This window comes from Meleagris gallopavo, chromosome 16 (assembly GCF_000146605.3).
Source record: "Meleagris gallopavo isolate NT-WF06-2002-E0010 breed Aviagen turkey brand Nicholas breeding stock chromosome 16, Turkey_5.1, whole genome shotgun sequence".
Lineage (NCBI taxonomy): Eukaryota > Metazoa > Chordata > Aves > Galliformes > Phasianidae > Meleagris > Meleagris gallopavo.
The window spans coordinates 14,010,564-14,020,184 of record NC_015026.2 but is presented as its reverse complement, the minus strand read 5'-3'; the positions used below and the strand labels follow the sequence as shown (position 1 = coordinate 14,020,184).

Here is a 9,621-nt window from a genome sequence, read left to right as displayed (position 1 = left end):
TCTCCAAGGCCGCCGCCATGATAGAGACCGTGCCACTTCCGGCCGCCATATGGCGACCAATGGTAGCGCCGGAAGAAGGCCCCGCCCACGCTGCTCTTAAAGGTGCAGGAGCCCCTCCGCCTCCGCGAGCGGAAGCGAACGAAACGGGCAGCTAATTCTCATCTCTACTGCTTTATTCGATAGTCGCTCGTCCTATACAAGTACAAACACAACGTGGCCCCAAAGGCTACAAAGTGATACAAAACGACACAAAAATAATGAAAAAAAAACAACAAAAAAACTTTATAGTATTGACTGTACAACAGGTGGTTCTTTGCCTTTCCCCAGGCAGCAGCACAGCCCCGAGCCTCCCTCTCTGCCTTGCAGTTTCCTTGCAAGGGGATGACGATCAGTTGCTAACTGGAGATTTGTAAAAGCTGAAGCACTTGCATCATTTCCTTAAGGAACTGAATAGGAAATTTACCAAAATCTTTAAGAAAAGGAGGAAGGAATCAACCAGGGCAGCAGCTACAAACCCACTCTTTAAGATTTCCAGTTTCTTTCCTAAAGTACGGTATTCAGCAGGCTGGACTGTTGTCTCTGCAGCGTTCAACTGGTATATGCATTACAGAAGGTCAATATGCAGAAACTAATCATAATTTGGGAATGGGAATAAAGCAAAGAGCTCATTAAGTCTCAGACAGATTTTGTAATCTGGACTCCAGCCGCTCTGGCAATCCTAGCAGTTGGGCTCACTGCCTCCCTGTCCTATTCTGCAGCGTTTCCAAAATAGCTCAAGATTTACATGCTCATCTGTACAGCATGCTAAGCATTTAGAAATCATCAAGCAGCAGCCTGCTAACTGGAGAAAGGGGCTATAACATCTATCCAGAAAGAGATGTTGGTTTTATAGCCTTAAAAAAAAAAACAAAAAAAAACCAAAGCCATTTTTCAATGTCAATTCAATGCCAGGAAACTAGAAGCCCCACAGCAGAGGCTGTCTAATGGCCAGGAACTGCTGCTGTCTCCTCTTGGATTACCTTCACTGCCAGGATCCTCTCTCCCCCCTCTCTCCCTTCCTCACCTAGACCCATTATAAAAAAAGGTACAATATTTATTTTCATGGAATTTAAGTTAAAAAATAAAAAGCTGTCCATTCTTTTTGCTTTATCGTGAAGAGTTTGAGCTGGAGCGGCTGCGATGGCGCCTTCGTCCGGGAGACCTCGACCGCGAGCGCCGGCGGACAGGAGATCTGCGCCTCGGAGAGCGGGACCTGACAGGAAGGGATGGAGAAGGTTTCGATTAGGAGGCACGGACAACAGCTTCCAGCAACATCTGCAGTGTTTGCAAATTGGTTCCATTCGTACCCTCCAGAAAAATCTCACAGATCACTCTGAAAGATCCAACAAACTCGGAAAGCAAGAGGGTAATCCGAACAGGAATATCTTAGGAGGAATTTTCTAGCTATTTTACCATCCTTCTGCTTCAGAATTTGAAACATTGCTTCATATCCAAATAATAGACAAGAATCTTATCTTCTACCTCACACAAAACAAACAAGTTCCTTCTACATCAGACGCTCCTTCATCTGAAAGGCTCAGCTGAAACTGGCTCCTGAAATATCATTCAGTATTTACACAGGTCACACAGTACCACAGACACACTTCTCACAGGAAGTCTAACTCTAAAGAAATAGCTGAGCTTCAGAATCTGCAGTGCTACAATTAGCCTGTACAGCCATCAATATGACACCAAGGTTCCAGGCATGGAGTATTAATGGAGCCAGACAGGACAGCAGAAGATGAGGGAAGCAAACAAATCACCCAACCCAGCATTTACCAGACTGCAGTAAAAAGCACTTTATGGAGAAGCAATCAGCTGGTTCAAATCAGGAACTGCATTAGTAATGACTAAAAGAGTTTCAGCGGTTTCCACGACAGTGGAGCTCACCCACATGCTGAGAACATCAACGTTAAGTTTTTTGGAGCCTGGAGGATTCAGGCAGCCCTGAGTCATACAACAGATGTATGTGTGTCAGGTCCCTCCCTGGGGTCACACACACCTGATGCAGGAGGATTGCTTTACTCTCATTTTCCCACTGACAGAAAGGAGATAATGGCTTCTGAAAAAGGCAACCAGAGCAGGTTGCCAAAAGCATCCTACCAGCCAGCCACAAGTTTGTCCCCACTTCACCTCAAAGCACTACACAGAAGGGAACAGGCCGGGATCTAAACATTTCTGATGGACTGTATCCAGGAAGTAGAGCACAGCAGGTCAACTCTGGCATTAAGCAATTAATTATCATAGAATCAGAACAGGCTGGGTTGCAAAGGAGCACAGTGCTCATCCAGTCCCAACCCCTGCTGTGTGTAGATCCCCAACCAGCAGCCCAGGCTGCCCAGAGCCACATCCAGCCTGGCCTTGAATGCCTGCAGGGATGGGGCATCCACAGCCTTCTTGGGCAACCTGTTCCAGTGCCTCACCACCCTCTAGGGGAAAAACTTCCTCCTAATATCCAACCTAAACCTCCCCTGTCTCAATTTAAAACCGTTCCCATTGTCCTATCACCATTCACCCCTGTAAACAGCCACTCCCCCTCCTGTTTATACGCTCCCTTCAAGTACTGGAAGGCCACAATGAGGTCTCCCTGGAGCCTTCTTTTCTCCAAGTTAAAGAAGCCCAGTTCCCTCAACATTCCAAGAAGTACAATCCGAGTTCAACTGATGCCCAGAAGGTGATTTGTTTGTTCTTTTGTGTTTTAGTTTGGTTTTTTAAACAGTCATTTGGAGGGGAAGATCAAGTCCAATGAGATGAAGTTGTCTTCGTGCTGGGACTTGGCAATAAATTCTTGTTACACTGAGAAGGAAATAAGAACTGTCTCAGCTCTCACCTTCTCCTCATACGAGGGGGTGACCTACGCCACATTGGTGGTGGTGGCAGCATCCTCCTGGGTGGGCTGAAGCGCCGAGGCGGCGGCCTGGGTCGTGGTGCCAGTACAGCTGTGGCAGTGATCTCCTGCCCATCAATCTGCCCTGTTCAGAAAGTCACAAAAATGAAGTAAGCATTTTCCAGCACCAACAGATCAAGTGGCAGCGATTCACAGCTCTGTCACAAGCAACACAACCCTGTGCTCCTATTTCCACCACACACTCTGAAGTTATGTTGATCAAATCACATGCACACCAGACTTCTTAACCAAGTACCCCGTCAGACATTGACCAGGAAGGATTTCCACAGAAATTTCAACGATTTTCAGTTTGGAAAAAAAGCATCGTTTCAATAGTTTTGTTTTTTTCAATCTGCCCTGACACCATACAAAAGTCAAAGGCATTTGGGCTGAAAACAGAAATGACAGCTTATCAGATCAGCTCCCCAAAAGGTACCCCATCATCTCAATCTCATTTTCACATCAAATCCACCCGCTCCAAAGATTTCTTTCAAAGCACCCAGCCTCCTTGCAAAATTTGACACCTACCTCCATCCATGTGTTTCAGGGCTTTCTCAGCATCATCTGGGTTCTCAAACTCCACATAAGCATAGCCTTTAGAGAGGTGTGGATTTAGCCTGTCAACTGGCATGTCAATCATTTTTATCTTTCCATAAGTGGAAAAAATCTCCATGATGTGATCCTGCCAAGAAGGAGCAGAACTTAAGGATGTGTAGCACTCTCACTGAGCAGGTCTGGTTGGTACAGAGCACACAGCACCAAATCAGCTTTACATCAATAGCACCTGCAGGAGATATATTCCACTAATCGGGTGTGGAAGGGACACTGGGGTTACCACATCCTCTACTGATGTCTATGTCTGTTTCACTTCATTCCTGACCTTAACAGAATTACTGGCTGAACATCACAGGCTACAAAAGCTGCACTAGTATGAAAACCTTCCTGGGGACCTTAGGAAAGTGAAGTTGTGTCCTCAGATAGAAAGTCTTCATGTACAATTCTTAATATCATTTTTAAAATAGCATTTTTTCAGCACCCTAAACTTGTACCTCTGCAGACCTCTAAACTACATTCTAGCAAAGACAGCTCCAGCCAATCCAGCTCCCCTGGAGTTACTTTTTTTGAACCACCAGGTGACTTTAATACTTCCCACATGATTTCTACTGTTGTACTGACTTACACAGCTTTCTTCCTAGGAAGGTGAAGTACAAGCTTTGGGGTACCAATAAAGCACACAGAACTTTTAACACTACTGAATCTCAAAAACCTGCACTTAATTTGACTTGGGGAACTTCTACTGAAGCATTCCTCACTCATCAATTTGGACACAAAGCAGGAATTCCCAACAGCAATGTTCTGGCAGCAGTCCAGAAACAAAACAAATACTGAAGGCCTTAAAAAAAGCCACCAACACACACCCACAAAAGAAGCACCTGCTTGGCTTCAGAGAAGAGCATGCCATTACCTTGGTGACATTCCTAGTGAGCCTCCCAACATGCACTTTTGTAGGCCTGGGTGATGGGCTGCGCCGCTTCCGCTCCTTTTCATCTCTCTTGGGTGGCTTGGACCTGATTTTGACAAGAAAACATTTACAGCTTCCAGGGAAAACAAGAAGACAAGAACTAGAAGCCAATTTCTAGCACGTGATTTTAAGAGAAATACCATTTTTCTTGTCAAGATAGCTTTTTTTCTTAGGATATTACAAGTTAGATATTACTAGAGTGGTGGTTGTGTTCCTCTCAGAAAGGTAGGAAGATTTATATTTGCCTTGTCTGCTTTTGCTTTACAACCTTCTGGAATCAAAGGGGCTCTTTTTTTGATTTACTCAAAGTCATTGCTAACATTAGAGAACTCTGGAGTTGCAGGAACAAAAATTATCATGTGACAACAATTAAAGAGGCAAAACAAGGACAAAAGCACCAAAGCATAGCACAACCAAACAAATAATGGATCTAGTGACCTGTGGTTTTGTGCCTTCTGTTCACTACAGAAGACAAGAAACATCACATCTGAATTATTTAAATATCTGTGTTACAATTTGCTTGCAGGCTTTTAAAATTACAACGTACATTTGTAAGAAGCACCAAAAAGAAAACCCCAAATCCAAGCATGCAGAATATCTGTATTTATGCTTTTTCCAAATCTTACTGTCCATAAATTGAAGGATACACAAAGCAGCCTGGATTATAATACTGTACTTGATTTTAATTAGCGTTCCACAATCTAAATAATTATTTACAGAATTATCCAAAGGAAAAACAAACATGTGGGCATTGCAAGTTTTTCTGCCACCCTTACAGAAAAATTCTTTCATTGGTCCCCCCCACTTTTATCATTTTTACACGTATAAGCATATATACACACGTGCCTATCCACCATTTTTAGTCCCAACTTTTCTGTCAGTCTCGACTACAACTTACAGGAAATATATGAAGACCTTTACCGTCATCTTGTGCCCCATTTTCCCATTCCAGTGGGAATGACTAACTAAATGACTAATGACTAAATGACTAACTAATGACTGACTAAAACTGCCTCCGCAAAATACAGTAAGTAACAGTCACCCTTAAAAAAAGAACTCTTTCATCTTTAGTCTCCACAAGGCATGTGTTCTGACTGCCAGCAAAAGGAACGCGCCTATTCTAACAAAATTCACTTTCTCTGTAGCTTAGAGATGTAAAAAGTTCTTGGCAAGAACCTATTTGATCACAACCTTGTACTGTACAAGGAAGTTTATCTGCTCTCTAGGAATTCCTAGAAGACACAGAACTCACTTGGAGCGGGACCGCCTCCTGTTGTCATGTCTCCGTCGGGATGGACTGGGGGATCCAGAGGAGCTGCTGGAACTGGAACTGCGTGAGGTGCTGGAGCTCCCAGAGCGGCTTGAGGCAGAAGAGGAGCTTGAGCCACTGCTGGAACCGGTGCTGGAACTGGATCCTGAGCTGGAAGTGGAGCTGGAACGGGACCTGTTAGGGAAAGAAAAAGTGAATGGAATACCCAGAAAAAGAATGGCTGAAGATCTTCTCCTGATAATGAGACAGAAAGTAACTGCAAGTTAAAGCAATGAAAACCGACTCTCCATAGTTCACTAATTCAATCACACCTCACAAATCCAAAACCCCTTCATTTCATCACTTCACCGTGACCAACGCAATTCAAAGCTTGTATAAGTCCAAGCCATGGAATTCAGTAAACCACAGGTGGCTCTGAAAACATGTATTTGTTACTGCCTGTAATGGTAGCTACCTGGTGCTGCTACTCCCACTGGAAGCACTGCGCCTTTTGCGCGTCTTGTCCCGACCACGATCCTTTTCACCAGATTCCTTAGTGGCCGCTTTGTCCTTGGATCGGTCCTTTGATTTCTCTTCAGACCTATCCTTGCGTTTGGTTGGTGAGGGAGCCCTTCAAGAATACATGGCAGAAGGGATTGTTTAATATGGAAAACACAAAAGAACAGAAAACCACACTCAAACGAGGAACAGAACAGCAACACAAAACATGGAACTTCAAACGTAACCGAGGATTATTGTAAGAGCAGAGTTAAAGCATTAGGTAAGTTTGGGCTTTTTAGAAAAAAGGAAAACGTTTTACATTGCAGAGTAGCAGCTCTGAGGACAACAGCTATAGCATATGGAAACTGTCATATGTAAGTTCACCCAATATCTCCAACTATAGCCTATAACCAATTATAACCAAATATATCTCCAACTCCTCTCCCTCGCTGGGAAAGTCCCAGTACCCTACAACACCCCCACTTTCATTAGGCCTTGAAAATTTGGAAAGATTACCTAGTGCTGGGCTTTTTATTATTTTCTTTGAGTCCTAGCAAACTCTTCTTTTTCATTCCCATTATTTTTCATTCCCATTAACTCCATTTCCCCCTGCAGAGGTGTCCAAAGCAGCACCAAATGGGCCTCACTTGTGTCAAATCTCAGTTCTAACTCCTCGATTCTGAGAAGTGCCCCCTAAATGAGAGCAACAGACTCCAAAGATCAGCTAAGTGACAAGGTAAGAGCGTTCAGAAACAAGAAATGAGCAGACACAGAACAGCAGACCTGCTGTGCAGCAGTGGCAGCATACCAGAGGACAAGTGAGTTCTCCAGGGCACTGCAGCCAGGCACAGTGCTGCATGGCAGTTACAGCCAGCCCCTGGGCCAGCTCACGCCTTCACGGCATACAGACTTGCATGCGTGTTCAAAGTTACAAATTCTGACATTCACAAAAGTACAAAGGATCCTATACACCCCCCTGGAAGGCACACAGAGGACGTCCTTCTCCTACACACACGCAGCTCCTGCCTATTGACGACATCCTCATCTCCAGAGGAGCAAGCTCTGCTTTCCTCCAAAGTCACTCTGTGCCGCAGAACACACGCTAGGCAGGAAGAGATGGCTGCTGAGTATTGATACAGGCTGGTTTGTTTAGCAACAGGGATCAGTGTATTAGTTTGAGGAGCAATATATTAGTTTAGCAAAAGGAATCAGTGAGTGCTAGTCCTAAAACCTTCCATTTCTGCTTTGCTTGGTGTGTGATCAGCCTTGTTTTCTCTTAATTCCACTTCACAAGCAGCACTGCAGTCATGACTGATTACTGATCTCTGGATTTCACTACGTGCAAGGACGCTTTCCTTGGATTTTCACACACGTTGTGTTGGAAGTTGCTCGTTATGGCCTAAGAAGCAATGGAATTTGGCCCAAATTGGGGAAAAAACAGCTACAGGTCAACCAAAAGTCTCCGTGATGAGGTTGGCGGTGGAAAAAAATGGGGATAAACCAAGTGGGCATGTAACCACCCACAATACAACTGCACATGCCCAGGGGGACACGAGCACACATTAATGAGTCCTTGGAAAAGAATGAATATGTATGCCAGTGTGCTGCACATGTATGGATTAACTGACTACATGGAGAACCTGAAGTCTGAGAGCTCAATTTCAAACATCTTCTACAAGAGGGCTGCATCTATCACATCCTCCGTGACATCTAAACATGCTGCTGCATTTTGCTTATTCTATCTGGATCACAAAGCTGCCTCCACATATATTTTTAATAACCTTGAAAAGAATTTGGCACACATGTGTTGGTGTGAAACCTATCATCTCCCCACACAAGAAATATTTAGGAAACAAAGAATCATAGAACGGCCTGGGTTGCAAAGGAGCACAGTGCTCATCCAGTTCCAACTCCCTGTTATGTGCAGGTCACAACCAGCAGCCCAGGCTGCCCAGAGCCACATCCAGCCTGGCCTTGAATGCCTGCAGGGATGGGGCATCCACAGCCTCCTTGGGCAACCTGTTCCAGTGCCTCACCACCCTCTGGGCAAAAAACTTTCTCTTCATATCCAACCTAAACCTCCCTTGTCTCAGTTTAAAACCATTCCCCCTTGTCCTATTGCTATCCACCCCTGTAAACAGCCGTTTTCCTTCCAGCTCATACAGAATGGGGACAAGCATCTCTGTGAACTGTCAGCATCATCATCAGAGGCATTACATAGTCATCATACTGCATGTTGCTGGTGCACCAACAGCTGCAAAGGCAAAATTAGCTAACAAGATCTTGTTGCTTCTGGTTTCTGGTTCTGACCATCACCACCTTGATCCTCTACACTGCAATGACACTCAGGTTTGGGAAGAGATCGCTACATTCCTAATTTTCAGCTTCACAGTTTCCCAAAGCAGCTCACTGACTCTGGTAAGAAAAATGACAGGCCCATAGCTTAGAAGAAGTCCCTGTGTCAAACCAGCTGGCCTACTCCAAAGAACAGCCAAGTTCTGGACCAAAGCAGCTGATGTTTTCCTTTCCCGGCCCTCTTCTCCTGAGCACACCACTCAGGCTTATTTCTCCCTACACACCAAATCCTCTCACACCATTGCAGCCAGGACACCACAAGCTCAAAAGCCATTTCCCAATGGCAGCCAGCTGCAGCTGCACCTTGCTGCAAGATAGGAAGTGAAAGCTCAGAAGACCAACAAGTGCTTTGCCATTACCCTGCCTGCTGCCAGAGTGCTGGGAAGCACTGCATGTAAACAGCTGCCAACAGCACCACTCCTCTGTGTACCCACAGGGCTGGCATTTACCAGACACAACAGCCAAATGATGCTTACACATCCAGCAAACTTCTGTCAAAGGCAGCTTTCAGGCAGCCCTTAGGCTAACCAGTGTTTTTCCTTCATCCAATTAAAATATACCTTTCCCAAGAAAGTTTCAGTTGGAAACCTCAGCCTGGGAGACGCAGCCTCTGGGCACTTTCATGTGTAAGTGCTCAGGAGTTCACTGGAACACACCTCTATAAGGAATAACACTGCAGAGTGAGCACATTAACAACACAAGGCATTCCTAAGCAACACCTACCCTTCCTAAAATGGAAACAAACCCCGATACCCCTGCTCCCCCCTAACGTCTCAGCATTTGTGCAGCACCCAGCCCAGCACAGCCGGCCTCAGAGCACTCTTAACAGGCCAGCCATTCCCTGCACATAGTGAGCTCTGAGGAGACCTATGCTCATAGACAGCTGCAGCCAAGGCAACGACCTCGGCTCTTCCTCGGCCTTCCTGCACGGCAGGCGCTTCCTGGAACGGCAGCTTGCTTATAGATCCTTGTTCGTCAAGCATAGCAAAGTTTTCCTAGCATGATTTAAGACTGACCCGAATCGGCAGCTTCTTTCAACGCCGCCGCCCGGCTGTAAGGGCAGCGCAC

The 9,621-nt window shown here is 45.3% G+C and overlaps 1 protein-coding gene across 1 annotated transcript; it reads right to left on the bottom strand.

Annotated features, from left to right (window-relative positions):
* Positions 1 to 152: 152 nt before the first annotated feature.
* Positions 153 to 6,979, bottom strand: RNPS1 (RNA binding protein with serine rich domain 1). The gene is made up of 7 exons (XM_003210811.4): positions 6,715 to 6,979; positions 6,173 to 6,328; positions 5,701 to 5,892; positions 4,392 to 4,494; positions 3,455 to 3,608; positions 2,870 to 3,011; positions 153 to 1,252 (listed from the first exon to the last, which is right to left on the bottom strand). Exons 1-7 carry the CDS (start codon positions 6,774 to 6,776, stop codon positions 1,147 to 1,149), a joined length of 915 nt encoding a protein of 304 aa, XP_003210859.2. The 5' UTR covers positions 6,777 to 6,979; the 3' UTR covers positions 153 to 1,146.
* Between the last annotated feature and the right edge of the window lie 2,642 nt (positions 6,980 to 9,621).

Coding starts and splice junctions, on each gene's coding strand:
- RNPS1 (XM_003210811.4), bottom strand. CDS start 6,776: ATGGGAATGAAAAAGAAGAGTTTGCTAGGACTCAAAGAAAATAATAAA. Junction 6,329..6,714: donor AATAAAAAGCCCAGCACTAG/GTAATCTTTCCA, acceptor GTATTCTTGAAG/GGCTCCCTCACCAACCAAAC. Junction 1,253..2,869: donor CCCCCTCGTATGAGGAGAAG/GTGAGAGCTGAG, acceptor CCTTCCTGTCAG/GTCCCGCTCTCCGAGGCGCA.